The 18921-nt window shown below is 37.3% G+C and overlaps 1 protein-coding gene across 1 annotated transcript in view; it reads right to left on the reverse strand.

The window, feature by feature from the left end:
- Positions 1–520: 520 nt before the first annotated feature.
- LOC132548173 (uncharacterized) overlaps positions 521–18921 on the reverse strand; it is a 54227-nt gene continuing 35826 nt past the window's right edge. The window contains exons 2-7 of the mRNA XM_060211998.1: positions 10224–10304; positions 8418–8754; positions 6085–6276; positions 5472–5761; positions 4258–5021; positions 521–864 (exon numbers count right to left, since the gene is read on the reverse strand). Coding sequence (XP_060067981.1) covers positions 521–864; positions 4258–5021; positions 5472–5761; positions 6085–6276; positions 8418–8754; positions 10224–10304 — 2008 coding nt within the window. The remainder of the gene's footprint in view (positions 865–4257; positions 5022–5471; positions 5762–6084; positions 6277–8417; positions 8755–10223; positions 10305–18921) is intronic.

Consider the following 18921-nt stretch of genomic DNA (forward strand, 5'->3'; position numbering starts at 1 on the left):
ACCCGACTTCCAGTATTTCCTCTGAAAGAATACCACGTGTTCTAATGAAACGAACGTTACATCTTAACAGGTTAGGTCACGTGATGGACACTGTCTGCATCAAAGTATAGAAACTATCTGCATTTGTCACAAAATTGACGCTGGCGCAGTCTATATCACACAAATGACACTGACTCTGTCTGTAACACATATTTGATGTCGTTTGTTTAACATAGAGTGTAAATGACTCTGTCTATATCAGAACATGGACACGGTATATAAACATTGCCGAGGTTATCAAGGTCGTATGTTGGAGGATAAGTTAAAGAATGTTATTTTAGAACCTGTTATGTATGGCACGAATTAATTTTTATTGTTTATTGAGACAGACATCATTGTAGCAAATTAATGTCTTCTAACGAATAAATGGTGGCTGTAATATATAAGTTATAAGCTTATAAACGAAACTGAAATCTATTTTTCATTTTTCATGCAAATATACGAAACTATGGCTGATTTAGTGTTACTTTAAAGTACGAAACTATGACTGGTTCATCACTTCAAACGAATCCAAGGTCAGTTCTTTGCTGTCCTTGTGACATTGATTGACCACAGTGGCTACCTCTCCACGTCCCATATCACGAAGGGCGGTTGATAAGCGATCTACAGCGCCATCTTTTTTGTCTTTCATCTGACGCTTCCAGTACAGAAGGATTTTATACGTCACGTCAGCCATGCTTAGACCGTTTGATATTGCGTCGAAACCAAGTCCGGTGATGGTGCTGTCCGGAAGATCTAGATGCACAGCTAACGTAAGTCCTTCCGGAACTAGTCTTGATAAAGTCCGTAAACTTTTACCGGAAATCGTCTTTGATTCTTTTTCCACTGTAAGATCAAATCAAACACCATATAAAATGAAAATACTTATAGAAAGGGGTAAAATAAATTGCACAGTTTTTTTCTAATCTTTTCACAACGAAGGAAATAGCTAGTTAACTTATAGCACTGACCCAAACAAGCCTTCACCTGCTATCCATATTAAGTCATTTTACCTCCCAAACTAACTCTGGAGATTTAATCATTTACCTCCCAAACTAGCTCTAGAGATTTAATCATTTACCTCCCAAACTAACTCTAGAGATTTAATCATTTACCTCCCAAACTAACTCTAGAGTTTTAATCATTTACCTCCCAAACTAACTCTAGAGATTTAATCATTTACCTCCCAAACTAACTCTAGAGATTTAATCATTTACCTCCCAAACTAACTCTAGAGATTTAATCATTTACCTCCCAAACTAACTCTAGAGATTTAATCATTTACCTCCCAAACTAACTCTGGAGATTTAATCATTTACCTCCCAAACTAACTCTAGAGATAATCATTTACCTCCCAAACTAACTCTGGAGATTTAATCATTTACCTCCAAACAGAGATTTAATCATTTACCTCCCAAACTAACTCTAGAGATTTAATCATTTACCTCCCAAAAACTAGATTTAATCATTTACCTCCCAAACTAACTCTGGAGATTTAATCATTTACCTCCCAAACTAACTCTAGAGATTTAATCATTTACCTCCCAAACTAACTCTAGATTTAGATTTAACTCTAGAGATTTAATCATTTACCTCCCAAACTAACTCTAGAGATTTAATCATTTACCTCCCAAACTAACTCTAGATTTAAGATTTAATCATTTATCATTTACCCCAAACTAACTCTCTAGAGATTTAATCATTTACCTCCCAAACTAACTCTAGAGATTTAATCATTTACCTCCCAAACTAACTCTAGAGATTTAATCATTTACCTCCCAAACTAACTCTAGAGATTTAATCATTTACCTCCCAAACTAACTCTAGAGATTTAATCATTTACCTCCCAAACTAACTCTACAGATTTAATCATTTACCTCCCAAACTAACTCTAGAGATTTAATCATTTACCTCCCAAACTAACTCTAGAGATTTAATCATTTACCTCCCAAACTAACTCTAGAGATTTAATCATTTACCTCCCAAACTAACTCTAGAGATTTAATCATTTACCTCCCAAACTAACTCTAGAGATTTAATCATTTACCTCCCAAACTAACTCTGGAGATTTAATCATTTACCTCCCAAACTAACTCTATAGATTTAATCATTTACCTTCACAACTAACTCTAGAGTTTTAATCATTTACCTCCACAAACTAACTCTGGAGATTTAATCATTTACCTCCCAAACTAACTCTGGAGATTTAATCATTTACCTCCCAAACTAACTCTAGATATTTAATCATTTATCTCCCAAACTAACTCTAGAGATTTAATCATTTACCTCCCAAACTAACTCTTGAGATTTAATCATTTACCTCCCAAACTAACTCTAGAGATTTAATCATTTACCTCCCAAACTAACTCTAGAGATTTAATCATTTACCTCCCAAACTAACTCTAGAGATTTAATCATTTACCTCCCAAACTAACTCTAATCATTTACCTCCCAAACTTACTACTAACTCTGGAGATTTAATCATTTACCTCCCAAACTAACTCTAGAGATTTAATCATTTACCTCCCAAACTAACTCTAGAGATTTAATCATTTACCTCCCAAACTAACTCTATAGATTTAATCATTTACCTCCCAAACTAACTCTGGAGATTTAATCATTTACCTCCCAAACTAACTCTAGAGATTTAATCATTTACCTCCCAAACTAACTCTAGAGATTTAATCATTTACCTCCCAAACTAACTCTGGAGATTTAATCATTTACCTCCCAAACTAACTCTGGAGATTTAATCATTTACCTCCCAAACTAACTCTGGAGATTTAATCATTTACCTCCCAAACTAACTCTAGAGATTTAATCATTTACCTCCCAAACTAACTCTAGAGATTTAATCATTTACCTCCCAAACTAACTCTGGAGATTTAATCATTTACCTCCCAAACTAACTCTAGAGATTTAATCATTTACCTCCCAAACTAGCTCTAGAGATTTAGTCATTTACCTCCCAAACTAGCTCTGGAGATTTAATCATTTACCTCCCAAACTAACTCTAGAGATTTAATCATTTACCTCCCAAACTAACTCTGGAGATTTAATCATTTACCTCCCAAACTAACTCTAGAGATTTAATCATTTACCTCCCAAACTAACTCTGGAGATTTAATCATTTACCTCCCAAACTAACTCTACAGATTTAATCATTTACCTCCCAAACTAACTCTGTAGATTTAATCATTTATCTCCCAAACTAACTCTGGAGATTTAATCATTTACCTCCCAAACTAACTCTAGAGATTTAATCATTTACCTCCCAAACTAACTCTAGAGATTTAATCATTTACCTCCCAAACTAACTCTGGAGATTTAATCATTTACCTCCCAAACTAGCTCTGGAGATTTAATCATTTACCTCCCAAACTAACTCTAGAGATTTAATCATTTACCTCCCAAACTAACTCTACAGATTTAATCATTTACCTCCCAAACTAACTCTAGAGATTTAATCATTTACCTCCCAAACTAACTCTAGAGATTTAATCATTTACCTCCCAAACTAACTCAAGATTTAACAAACTAACTCTGGAGATTTAATCATTTACCTCCCAAACTAACTCTGGAGATTTAATCATTTACCTCCCAAACTAACTCTAGAGATTTAATCATTTACCTCCCAAACTAACTCTGGAGATTTAATCATTTACCTCCCAAACTAGCTCTAGAGATTTAATCATTTACCTCCCAAACTAACTCTACAGATTTAGTCATTTACCTCCCAAACTAACTCTGGAGATTTAATCATTTACCTCCCAAATCATTTACATCCCAAAACTAACTCTAGAGATTTAATCATTTACCTCCCAAACTAACTCTGGAGATTTAATCATTTACCTCCCAAACTAGCTCTAGAGATTTAATCATTTACCTCCCAAACTAACTCTAGAGATTTAATCATTTACCTCCCAAACTAACTCTAGAGATTTAATCATTTACCTCCCAAACTAACTCTACTGGAGATTTAATCATTTACCTCCCAAACTAACTCTAGAGATTTAATCATTTACCTCCCAAACTAACTCTGGAGATTTAATCATTTACCTCACAAACTAACTCTAGAGATTTAATCATTTACCTCCCAAACTAAGCAGATTTAATCATTTATCTGTTAAATACTACATTAATTAAAAATCGATTCCTTTAAAGTGTTATCACTTGTTACAAGGAAAATAAATCTTTGATACCCAATAGTTTGACAATGACATAACAGTGGTATTTTACCTATAATAGGTTTCCTGCTCGTCTTCATCAGACGTTCCATTACTGTCGCCGGAAGTGGTTTGAATTTAGGAATTGTGGGTATAAGAGGTTTCTCTTCCTTCACAGTATTCATCATTAGCAGGTCGAGGTTTGGCTTTTCTTTCACTGGTTCGGGTTCTTCCGGTACAAATTCTGGCCGGAAGTAAGCTTTAACTGCCTCTTCGTCTATATCAATCTTCAAGGTGAAGGTCGAAGCTTCCTTCATTCTAGCATCACCCTCCATATTTAGAGGGATGAGATTTATTGCACCACTTATTGCTTTTTCGTCGTTATTTTTCGGCTCGATTATAAATTTCCGACAACTATCTGGCAGATGCCGGAAGTACTGAAAGTCCTTGTTTTCCATATAGTCACTGTCAAAACTCACCTTGATATCCTCTACCACTTCCATTGTCCATTTCATACCGTCAAACAGCTCAAACCCTTGTATCTCCTTCACTTTATTTTGTTTTGGCTGTGATCTCCGGAATCCTTTATTCTCGACTACTTCCTCTCGACGGAGAATCTGCTTCCCAATATGTTTGAATCCCCGGTCTTTCATTTCTTTAATCCGAGTCTCTGTTTTACTTTGAGGAAAACACTCGAGCACTACGAACCATAGCTTCTCTTGGATGTTTAAAAATGCGATTACCTCCCCTTTTTCTTTATCACTCCTTCCTTCCACGATTGGCACTGCCGCTAACACTCTTTTTGCACGATCGGGCTTGGTCTGTACGATACAGAACCTATAAATGAAATCAACACATTATAAATGTTTTTATCTATTCATATTAAAAATAGAGAAACCCTCGATGTGAATGTCCAATCTCTTCTTTTCCATTTTCATTTTTATACAATACAAGATGCCTTTTCTCGCGATCAGCATATAGTGGAAAATCGTCAGAGACCTGTTGAACTTGTCATATTGATTGATAAGAAACATCCATTGTGACGAAAACGTTCGAATAATGATTCTTAGTGCAGTGTAAAGTGTGATAGGGTCTATTGCATTTGTGTTTGTATTTACAATTGTAAGCCTATTTTACATGCAAATTAAATCTTGTTTAATTGTTGACATTTCTTGGTGATAAGTTTTATGGCTATTTAGTGACAAAAACGATAGCTCTGAAAAAAAAGTGTGAAGAAGATGTCTTGGGTCCTTGCTGTCACGAAAATCAGGAAGAACTATTTATTACCTTGACAAAGACTTCACGTCGAATGTCACTGTTGTCCGTGTGTATTTGTATTTACTTTCCACGAGCTCCCAACCTTTTTCTGTTTTCTGGAAAACGCCAATAGTGTTTGAACTTTCATCTTCAACCTCTACACCGCCCGGTAGAGGGAGCTTTACAGTCGCTGCCCTCCGGAAATTGCAAGGAATGCTGGGAATCAAATCTATAAACTCTGTAGTCTGAACAAGGTCGCAGAGCTCCGTTGGATAGAAGTCTTTAGCCAGCTCAAGCTTGTCTGGAGAGATGGGTGTGATCTGGAGACAGAAGTCGGTATTGATGATCAACAATTACAGCAAAACTTACATACAGCAAATATCGCTCACATCTTCAATTGTTATTATCATTATTACATTCTTAACGGCCCGTCAACACATTAAAGGTCATTAGGGCCATCAAATGGTAAAACACACAGCGATCCAATGGTTTTCCGTTTTGTCATCGTGATTTACGTCATCCATGTTTCAGTATTACAGAAAACATACGCAGATATGAAAAAAGACAGCAATAGTCACACAATTATGGATTAAAATAATCAAATGTTACCGTATTGAGAACACTCTAAACATTTTGGACGTACCTGGATCGCGCACTGGAAAGATTTGTCGGCAGCCTTCTTCGGGAACCGAATACTGATGTACCTACTAATGTGTGCGTTATACAGACAACCCTGGGGTGTGACGTCAAACAATTCCCTCTTTGGGGTGAAGGTCACCACGAAAATACCAAGACGGTCAATCTCCAGTTCCACGCACGGGGTCGAGCTATCCTCCTGTAAAACAATGATAAAAGAAATGACAAGAGTGATTTTACTGATGTTTTAAAAATCTTCGTGTAAATTGTTTAAAATCTTATTTTGTATTTAAAGAATGCTGAAAGAGGGCATCGGTATTCGAAAGAATGAATGTCCGATGTCTCTACAAGAGACAAATTGTTTATTGACGCTTCGATAAAAGTTACTCGCGCCAAGAGAATTAGTTTAAACATGTGACTTCAGTCGGATTGAGACGTACACTAACATTGTCAATCAAGTTTAAACATGTTATGTCTAAACTGTGTTGGATAATTAAGACAGAACTGATTCATGCTATGTCTAAACTATGCTGGATAATTAAGAAAGAACTGATTTTATGTCTAAACCATGTTGGATAATTAAGACAGAACTGATACATGTTATGTCTAAACCATGTTGGATAATTAAGACAGAACTGATTCATGTTATGTCTAAACTGTGTTGGATAATTAAGACAGAACTGATTCATGATATGTCTAAACTATGCTGGATAATTAAGACAGAACTGATTAATGTTATGTCTAAACCATGTTTGATGGTTAAGACATAACTGATACATGTTATGTCTAAACTATGCTGGATAATTAAGACAGAACTGATTAATATTATGTCTATACCATGTTGGATAATTAAGACAGAACTGATTCATGTTATGTCTAAACTGTGTTGGATAATTAAGACAGAACTGATTCATGATATGTCTAAACTATGCTGGATAATTAAGACAGAACTGATTCATGCTATGTCTAAACTATGCTGGATAATTAAGACAGAACTGATTAATGTTATGTCTAAACCATGTTGGATAATTAAGACAGAACTGATTCATGTTATGTCTAAACTGTGTTTGATAATTAAGACAGAACTGATTCATGTTATGTCTAAACTGTGTTGGATAATTAAGACAGAACTGATACGTGTTATGTCTAAACTATGTTAAGACAGAACTGATACATGTTATGTCTAAACAATGTTTGATAATCAAGACAGAACTGATTCATGTTATGTCTAATCTATGTTTGATAATTAAGACATAACTGATTCATGTTATGTCTAAACTGTGTTGGATAATTAAGACAGAACTGACTCACGTTATGTCTAAACTGTGTTGGATAATTAAGACAGAACTGATACATGTTATGTCTAAACTGTGTTGGATAATTAAGACAGAACTGATTCATGTTATGTCTAAACTGTGTTGGATAATTAAGATAGAACTGATTCATGTTATGTCTAAACTGTGTTTGATAATTAAGACAGAACTGATACACGCCATGTTGGATAAACAGTTTTGCTCTTTGTTTGAAAAAACGCTGCATATTTGATCGTACCAAAACAGAGATGTGTTAAAATGGAGTATTCTAAGTGATGTTTTCTTTTAGATTTCTTATGTTTGGTTGTCACTCCATATGTAAATACTACCTTGGCGAGGTCTCATGTTTTCATGGGAAATAGACTTTATTCGCGTGTTTATTTGCCAGGAAACAACGTCTCCGTACTGTGTTACAAGAATGTCTTGCTGATCTGCCTTTTGTGACCGCCGTTCCTTGAACGTTACGACGAGCCAAAGATTAAATATGTTCACATCTAATCGGCTGTGAATGCTCACAACCTTTGCCAATAATCAGTGTACGAAGGCACAAAGGTTTCATGTGGATCCAACGCGCTCATTGATTTCCCAGTCGACGTTTCGAGGTCAACTGCAGCTGTCATTGTGTTTTTATTTGTCGAATTGAGGCAAGTAGCCACATCAAACACATATATTCCGTTATGATTAGCTGTCCCCGATATATAAATGGGGATATCACTTAAGTCCGGATATTTGCCATTTCGAATACACATTATGATAAGTTGTCTACTGGTTTTGTTGAATTTTCTGTCGTATTGAAGTTTTATACGCCAAAGACTCACATATTCAATTCACATTAATCGACTTATAAACATTATCATCTGCAGATTTTCTATAGAAAACGGCGTCCCAACAACGGTTAGAAAACATAAATTGTAGTGCTTTATCATAATGTACACGACATACTAAAAAACTCTGAAAAAGAATAATGATTTTTTTTATGTTGCGATGACAAATTTCGAACACCACAACAACTACAGGCCACCTTTACCTTTTTAAGAAATCCGACGTTCACCCATTCGTTTTCGTCCTTCCATTTGCCTTTCACATTCAACTCATTATGTTCCGGGTCTATTTGATAAAACGGTATTTGCACAATTATGTTCTTCTTCAAAGTTTGAAGAGTTGATGTCAACACAAAAATTTCACTGGTCATATGTTCGTATGTTGTAAGGACAGGACAGTGGCGCCATCTTTGTGCAGGTGGCGCCACTTGACATGTTATAGAGTCTTTCTTTCCAAATAGACCTTCCGGCACAACTAGCTTAGCTCCGACAGGCAACCCATAGCTGCCTCCCTTCTTCCCGGGAGTATAAGTCACTTTCAAACTGGAAATAAACCAAAATTCACGTATAAAGAGGAAATTTTAACATTGACATCAGTATACAAGCTACTTGTGTTGGTATATAACTGTTTTATCATGACCTGTAATAGGTATCAACACAATACGATTTCATAACCAGCATAATAAAATGTGCCTATTTATAACGAAAGTGTCTTGGAGGAGAGAAAAAATGGTTGGCCGACCACCGACGTTGACATGCAACGCTTCTTCGGAGACAAAATAAAACACACAAAAAGTGCGTTAATCTTTCTCGAGAAAAAAAGTGATGAATCATTTGGAATCACATGGTAACGAGGTTCAACGAAAATTTGCAATGAACCAACCCGGAAGTATAATTTACTGGTGGCTTCTTTATAGGTCGGTTTGACATAATAGCATAAATAATATATGACGTCATCAAAGTAGCAATCACTTGACCTGCATTAGGTGATTTACGTCACTTGGAGTCAATCTGAGTTGAAACAATAAAAACCGCTTTTGACAATGTTTGTCTATAGCGATAAGTGTTTCTTATCTAATAAATCAAGCTTGTTATAATGTTGGATTTTTACTGCTATAAAATGTGTATTATATGATGTCATTACATTGAAGGGCTCTCGTCAGTGCACACATGGTGTCATTCTGTGCGTCATCCTCCGTTCACCATTAGGACAGTGCGGTATTCCCTATGTCATTGTTCACATGGCAACCGTCCATACTTACTGGGGGTCATCCTCCGGCTAGCCGTTCACCTGACAACCGTTCATACTTACTGGGGGTCATTCTCCGGCTAGCCGTTCACCTGACAACCGGTCAAACTTACTGTGGGTCATTCTCCGGTTCACCGTTCACATGACAACCGTCCATACTTACTGGGGGTCATTCTCCGGCTAGCCGTTCACCTGACAACCGTTCATACTTACTGGGGGTCATTCTCCGGCTCACCGTTCACATGACAACCCTTCATACTTACTGGGGGTCATCATCCAGTTCACCGTTCACCTGACAATCGTTCATACTTACTGGGGGTCATTCTCCAGTTCACCGTTCACCTGACAACCGTTCATACTTACTGTGGGTCATTCTCCGGTTCACCGTTCACATGACAACCGTCCATACTTACTGGGGGTCGTTCTCCGGCTAGCCGTTCACCTGACAACCGTTCATACTTACTGGGGGTCATTCTCCGGCTAACCGTTCACCTGACAACCGTTCATACTTACTGGGGGTCATTCTCCGGCTCACCGTTCACATGACAACCCTTCATACTTACTGGGGGTCATCATCCAGCTCACCGTTCACCTGACAACCGTTCATACTTACTGGGGGTCATCATCCAGCTCACCGTTCACATGACAACCCTTCATACTTACTGGGGGTCATCATCCAGTTCACCGTTCACCTGACAACCGTTCATACTTACTGGGGGTAATCATCCAGTTCAACGTTCACATGACAACCGTCCATACTTACTGAGGGTCATCATCCAGTTCACCGTTCACCTGGCAATCGTTAGATACGTCCTTGTTCTTCATGCTTCCCGGGTTTTCGGACCTGTGATGGGAGAACACAATTTATTGTCACACTTAAATAACACGAATATTTCATAACACATATTCACAATCAAAATTTTTTTGATCAAACGGCCGCTAACTGCTTACTTGCCTCTTAAAACTTGCTGAAAAAGTGTTTGATAAGGTGATTTACACATGACAATATACCACATTTGTTGTACTCACCATAGTAACCGGACCTACTCACCTCTAACACAAAGTATTGCACATAAGAATATACATTCAACATAAACCTATAGATATATATTGTACACAAAGTTTTCAGTTTACTGTAGAAATTACACATTGTCGAACAGTCAATGGATTAATCTATGTATATGAATGAAGTGTAGATTAAGTCTGATTTTCGGTAGTATTAGAAATACTATCACGTAGTGACATGTTAGAAAGGTCATACATGTACCAGCTTACCCGGGTTAATAATAGACACATAGAAACAATTTAAAAAGCAATTAAAATAATAATGTAAAATATATTTTTATCGTCAAAATTTTCTGCCAATAGTATTTCGATCACCTATCTGGTGTTAAAGGAATGAATAAACGAATAACATTATGATTGAAGGTTTTTTATATGATTAGGTAGTACTGATTTCTCATCCTCCATACCTCAGGGGTCACGATCACTTTCGATCACCCCCTGTAACATGTTATGGCAAAATTGAAGGTTCCACATCTGCGACCGTGTGTGGCCGGGGTCGCATAACGTTATATCGTACTGGCTTTGAAGTTGGGTGTCGCTCCTTAGTTGTCTTCAAAGGAGCGTGTCAGTCTGTGATTGGTCAGCTTTTCGCTCTTGAAACCCACCAGTCAAATTACTTTGCTTGTTTCTTCAATTTTCGAGGATGGTTCCATCGGAGGAGAAGTGATAGTGAGTGTAACCCTTGAAGTATCGAGGATGGTCACATGGGTTTAGAGGCGATAGTGAGTGTAACCCCTGGAGTATCGAGGAGGAACCAATGGGTGGAGTGGCGATAGTGAGTGTAACCCTTGAAGTATCGAGGATGGTTCCATGAGTAGTGAGAGCGATAGTGAGTATAACCCCTGGAGGATCGAGGATGGTTCCAGAGGTGTAGAGAGCTGGAAATGTTCCAGGGGTGGAGAGAGTGACAGTGAATGTAACCCCTGGAGTATCGAGGATGGTTCCAGGGATGGAGAGAGTGACAGTGAATGTAACCTCTGGAGTATCCAGGATAGTTCCAGGGATGGAGAGAGCGACAGTGAGTGTAGCCCCTGGGTATCGATGATAGTTCCATGGGTGGAGAGTGATATCGAGGATGGTTCCATAGGTGGAGAGGCGATAGTGAGTGTAACCCCTGGAGTATCGAGGATGGTTCCATCGGAGGAGAAGTGATAGTGAGTGTAACCCTTGAAGTATCGAGGATGGTCACATGGGTTTAGAGGCGATAGTGAGTGTAACCCCTGGAGTATCGAGGAGGAACCAATGGGTGGAGTGGCGATAGTGAGTGTAACCCTTGAAGTATCGAGGATGGTTCCATGAGTAGTGAGAGCGATAGTGAGTATAACCCCTGGAGTATCGAGGATGGTTCCATCGGAGGAGAAGTGATAGTGAGTGTAACCCCTGGAGTATCGAGGATGGTTCCATGGGTGGAGAGGCGATAGTGAGTGTAACCCCTGGAGTATCGAGGATGGTTCCATGGGTGGAGAGGCGATAGTGAGTGTAACCCCTGGAGTATCGAGGATGGTTCCATGAGTAGTGAGAGTGATAGTGAGTGTAACCCCTGGAGGATCGAGGATGGTTCCATGAGTAGTGAGAGTGATAGTGAGTGTAACCCCTGGAGGATCGAGGATGGTTCCATGAGTAGTGAGACCAGTTCGTGAATCAGAAAGAAAAAAGAGAAAACTAGTATCCCGACACATGCTGTGTTCCCTTATTCCCTTATTATGAAATACTCAACAATTGGAATGACTAAGAAATTATTTTGAAATGTAGGGTAAGGATACGTAATTACACACAGAGCATAAATTCGCACACTTAGTGGTTTTCTTCTGTTTCATTCAACTAGCCGTAGATTATGCATTTTCGTTTATTTTCCGCGTTAAGCTAGATCTCAGTCGTGCTTTTTCTGTTCTAAATAAAGCACTTCCGATTAACCTCGTTTTGAAAACGAAACTTGACCTTTATGGCTGTCGTCAAAGAAAATGAACATCCGGTAATCAATTATCAAACCAATTAACTTAGGGATTTCCAAATATTAAGAGAGAATATCGTGTCATCGGATTATGATTAAAATTATATTTAGTTTTAAATGAATTTTGATTTTCTTTCAATGAAGTGAAAGTACAATGGCGAAAAGTTGATATTTTTCAATGAGGTGGAATATATTGGCTTTATCTAAGATTAGAAGTTTTGGTATACAAGACGTTTGAAAACCTTGCATAATAACAAAAAATAAGCAGGCTTGGTGAGTGTGCGAAAGTGCGTTCCCGCTCGTCTTCAAATCAGGAAGCAAACGGTATTTAATAACAACGCCTGCGCGTGTTACAGAGCATTTGTACATCTAACCATGTAGGATAATAAATAAATAAATATGACAAAAGCGAATTTAAATGCATACCAAAATTGTGCGAAATCACGTACCTTCAATCTACATCGTGTCTAGTCGTAAGAAAATCAAGTCCTATCAAAGGTGATATTTTCTATCAGACGTACAAGTCGAGCGGACTCTAGGAAGATACACCGCTCTGACTATCTTTTTTTCTTTTTTTGAGAACGTGGCATCTCTTTGAGATTACCTATATTGAAGACGATGGCAAGGTAGATGTTTGCTTAATACTTGGTGTTATTCGTCTTGGAATAATTAATTTACTTGTGTGTCTTTGTACAATTTTCAAGGCTCATGTCATTTGATTATATATTGCTAACATTTTAACGAGGACATTGAATTGGTACTAACACGCTGGTATTACAATATCCCTTTACTATTATTGATTCTGTTACGACTAGACAAACTGGAATAAAATTCTATTTACCCAACAAAACATTACTACACAATGACGTTTTAAATATCTAGAATCTAATACCCTTTACACATTGTATGTAGCATGTTTATTCATTAAACCACATTTATCATTATTAGAAGAGCAAACATCAGAACGGTTAAAGGAGACCAGACACCAGATAGGCTAGCCAATATTTGATACTAGGTATCCTTACAAATCGTCAGGAATGGACTCTCCGTCAGAATATTCTAACATGGGAATGGCCACTTGGAGTGTGCCTCCCCAAAGTGAGTCGCCCCTCATGCCGGTCTGTGAATAAACACAATCAATGTTGTAGATCAGAGCGTCACACATTAACTCAATTAACTTTCGGATTTTCTCGTGTTTTATGCACTAATACTTATGTTTTTTTCATTCTTAATGTTTTTTCTAAGGTCAAGATTTAAAAGTGGTTGTGTTGTTGGCATTAGGTTACTGGTTCAGAAGGTTATATATCTGGTTATACTTCATTTAAGTTGGTGATTTACGGTAGTAACACCGCGCTGTTTATGTTATTGTAATGACCATTAGTGTGACGTCAGCGACTTTAAACCCGATAGGTATCTGTCATATTTCTTCCGCACTAGAAATCACCAACAGACACTTGGATTGCTCTTCTACATTTCAATATCACATTTATATAACAAAACCGTCCGACAAATAGAACTATATTAAGATTTCTATCAATAAAGATTGGAGTTGGCAGAGTTATAACCTGCCGATTGACACGGTGTACACGTCTAACGTTCACAATATAGCATGGCGGACACTTTTTCTTTGTACCAAGTTACCAAACAGGTACACTATAATACGTCGTTATAGTCTCCGTCTCCATATCAATATACAATCTCTGGCGGGAGACAAAACCTGAATGCTTAATTAGCATTATTTAACTATGCCATAATAAAGAATAACTTACTCGTCCGGCACCAATATATGATTGGCAACATTTTAGTCGGCTGAAATTGACTTTAACTGTTTTCTCTGTTCAACTCAAAAAAAATAATAAATCTGCCTTTTACATATGATGACTATATCATATAGAGACTAAATAAGCTGGTGGTGACTATGTGATTTCCTGTAGTTTAAACAACTGTACAGCGGTGAAAAAAAACCACTGAAACACCAGGAGTTTACACGACTTCCTTCATAAAACCTTTATAAAGAAGTGTAATTCGTTGGTCTACACACAATAACACGACTAAAGAGAATAATTACACCTTCTTAGGTGTTCGTGTCAGAACCATAATTGAGCAGTAAATTACGAGATCTGATCAAGAGAATAGATGTCTTTTCTTTGTTATAAAGAGGAACATTTCAAACGGTGTTGAGTTACAGTGTCCACGAACAATTTCACAAGTAAAGACCTAACTCTCAAAATCTATATCGGGGATTTTCTTCGGGCCCCTCACACTACAGGAACTACTGTTATAAGTTGTTATCATAAATATCATTCTTTAAACACTATCAATCATATCTACATTTATAAACAACTTATCCCACGCCAATACCAAAATGCCACTTAAGCGGGAAATTTTATTTCTTTCCCGATAAATACCTAGGTATCCGAAGTTTTATATACATGAAATATAAATTCCTATTGTTAATATCGGTAAAATCAAATTCTCCATATGAAAACTATAAATAAATGTTCTTTTTATTAAATAACAAAATCAAGATCTTTCTTTGATATAGTAAAAAATTAAGTTTGTGTATTTAAAATTCCAATCGTTGAAATTCGACTCATGTATATAAAGTTTTATAAATATAGGTAGTTATCTTAAATAACACTCTTTAAATACTATCAACTTGATGTTGTCTTTAGCTAAATTGTCCTATTTGACGTGAATTTGTAGTTTCGTGTGGGTGCGTAAGGTTGTGTCAGAGTAAAACCTACTTGGTTCATAATGGCTAATATCAAATAAACACCACACTTAAAATAGTTCCGAATTGAATGTATCACTAGGTTTGGTTAACATTTAATATACATTCAGTAAATGCGCCACTCAATTTAAATGACGACAACGTTTTCAAATTACCTCATGATATTTAATCATCAGGCTTAGGTATTCCAATATTGGTGGTGTGTATGTAAAGTATGATTTGTGCTTTGGTTGTTAACACTGACTCGCCCCGATAAACAGGGGATTACGATCCACATTGACTCATTCCCTTAATACAAGTAATACACTCCCGTTAATGGAAACAGATACATTGTTAGACAAGGAACAATGATCTCCCTGGATACTACATGACAAACGGCTAGATATACAATGTAGATGAGCTCAGATAAACAAATATATCGATAGAAAGATAAAAATGGACAAGTAGATTAAAGATCAACAAACCCATCACACCTGAGCGGTGTAAGCGACGTCACACTCACTAAGATGGAAAATTCCTTGTAGAACCGACCTATCTCAATCACCACCATTTTCTATATACATTTGACGTATCTACATCATATATCTTAATTGAATCAAATTTCATTGAGGCTATATCGAACATTTATTTTACCTGAGGGGAAAACGACTTTATTTTTCCAAAACCCAACAACCACAAACGCAATCACGTCGATTTCTTGTATTCAATCGAATTAAACCAAGTTTGACCAAAAACACAATGACGTAAAATATAACCAAAATGGAAAACAAAACGAGATTTAGCTCTGTTGGACAAAAGAAAACGTACTGGGTTGTTCTGTACGAAGTCAGGATGAATCACCGTGAGATCTTGTGAAACATTCCGTGTTTACTGGTTAATGGAATTTTATATTCTGATCATGGATTTATCGGGGGGTCCATCAATGAACGGAAAGCGAAGTATATCTACCCGAGAAGCTTTGATGGTCACCAGATAACACCACAACAGCTGGTAGATATCACCGTTCAATTTACATATCAATATCTAAACGCGCTAATGTCAATCTCTTAATTCCATCTACATGGCTGTGACGCTACGAACGGATTAGTCTTTATCCCATATCACTGTGACAAAATGGACACATCAGTCGACACTACTGCGACACAATGGACACATCAGTCTTATAACTGTGACACAATGGGCACATCAGTCGATACCACTGTGACAAAACAGTCTTAACACTGTGATACAATGGACACATCAGTCTTAACACTGTGACACAATGGACACATCAGTCGATACCACTGTGACACAATAGACACATCAGTCGATACCACTGTGGCACAATGGACACATCAGTCTTAACACTGTGACACAATGGACACATCAGTAGATACCACGTGACACAATAGACACATCAGTCGATACCACTGTGGCACAATGGACACATCAGTCTTAACACTGTGACACAATGGACACATCAGTAGATACCACGTGACACAATGGACACATCAGTAGATACCACGTGACTCAACGGACACATCAGTCTTAACACTGTGACACAATGGACACATCAGTCTTAAAACTGTGACACAATGGACACATCAGTCGATACCACCGTGACACAATGGACACATCAGTCGACACTATTGCGACACAATGGACACATCAGTATATACCACTGTGACACAATGGACACATCAGTCGATACCATTGTGACACTATTACACCATCAACAAACAGGATTTGCTACACAGACATACAAATACAAGCAAATAAATTTGAGACACAAACAACAAACAGACAAATGTGATCGTAATCCGTCTGATAATTACTAAGAAGATGGTATTATATATAATTTCAAAATATCATACCTAAATTGTATATCGGTAATCAATTTACACCCAAACAAGGATTAAGACAACAGAGAGGATTTCAATTACCGCTCCGTAGAAAACATACTAAAGACAACTTGTTATAACGTATAAGCAGGGACGTATCATAAGTCCCTGGTATAACTGTTTAAATTTCTACCCATTTGTCGCATGAAACCGTATTAGTCTATTAGTGTTTATCAACGAAATAGTTTTAATTAAAACCACGTCAGATGTTAAAGATAAAGCTTTATCAAGCTATCAGCTTTAGTCGTACATTTCATGTACACGTGCTCGTTGACTTACTCTATTCATTAGTACGTCGTATTTAATGGTCATTCCTACCATTTCGTTACTTACTTCCTCTGCCTTTTCTTTGCCTTATTGTCCATATCTTTACTGGTACTGTTAAATCCCGGCATGATTCTAGTAATAGTTGACAGTTCCAAATCTGTTGTCAACAACCGTCCTTAAATGTTTACTAGTCAAGACATTAATGACGAACCACAACACTCCATTGAGTCCGTATTTAACTATTTGTGTGGCCCAGACAATCAATTAAAAACCTTCAGTTTAAAAGTGCCGTTCGCCACAATCTTAGTCCGTCAAACGCTTATATTGTTATGAGGTTTTTCTCGCCGCTCTATACGATACATATGCTAATTGCTTCCCGACGACAGAGAAATATGTCCGGGTTTTCCTATCCCTGAGCGGTCGAACCCTTCCTCTCGCGTGTCCACAAAAGTCAAATATCTTATACATATCCTAGTGTTATAGGTTTTATCCAAACACAGCTTTCTCAATTTATGAATCAGGGTTAGTAACGAAGAAGCGGAACGAATCTGCTATTTTCCGCTCGATTGACCGCTTTGGAGCGGATTTGGCTCACTGAAGTGCGCTTGGCTGCGGTCTATAACAGTAAATACCAAATGATATCGTGCGGGGCCCATCAAGGTAGTAACATGTCAATAGTTTATGTTCTCTAGATACAATCGTTAATTGATAAAATGCTGACAAATATAGGACTAATGTCGCTGGTAGGAACATTTCATTACTGACTGGTAAACAAGATTTGAATTGAGGTATATTAAATATCCTGTGTTGGTGTGTTTATTTCATGTATACAGGTGCATATCTGTGACAGACATTTACACATAAACTCATATTGACAACCGCCTACATAAAAACTCGTACCGATCACAAAATACATACAGAGTCGCACTGACAACCAACTACCAAATAGTACTGACAACCAACTACCAAATAGTACTGACAACCAACTACCAAATCGTACTGATTACCAATTACTTTAAAAAAACTCGAACTGAAACTAACGATATTAAATTCGTACTGACCACCAAATACATACAAACTCGTACTGACTACCAACCACATACAAACTCGTACTGATTACCAACCACATACAAAATCGTGCTGACCACCAACTACATACAAAATCGTACTGACACAAACTACATACAAACTCGTACTGACCACTAACCACATACAAACTCGTACTGACCACCAACTACATACAAAATCGTACTGACCACCAACTACATACAAAATCGTACTGAAACAAACTATATACAAATTCTACAGACCACAAACTACATACAAACTCGTACTGACACAAACTACATACAAACTCGTACTGACCACCAACTACATACAAAATCGTACTGACCACCAACTACATACAAACTCGTACTGACCACCAACTACATACAAACTCGTACTGACCACCAACTACATACAAAATCGTACTGACCACCAACTACATACAAAATCGTACTGACCACCAACTACATACAAAATCGTACTGAAACAAACTACATACAAATTCTACAGACCACAA

The sequence above is a fragment of the Ylistrum balloti genome, unplaced genomic scaffold (genome assembly GCF_031769215.1).
Source record: "Ylistrum balloti isolate Yb309-2 unplaced genomic scaffold, AGI_CSIRO_Ybal_v1 Utg369614, whole genome shotgun sequence".
Classification (NCBI taxonomy): domain Eukaryota; kingdom Metazoa; phylum Mollusca; class Bivalvia; order Pectinida; family Pectinidae; genus Ylistrum; species Ylistrum balloti.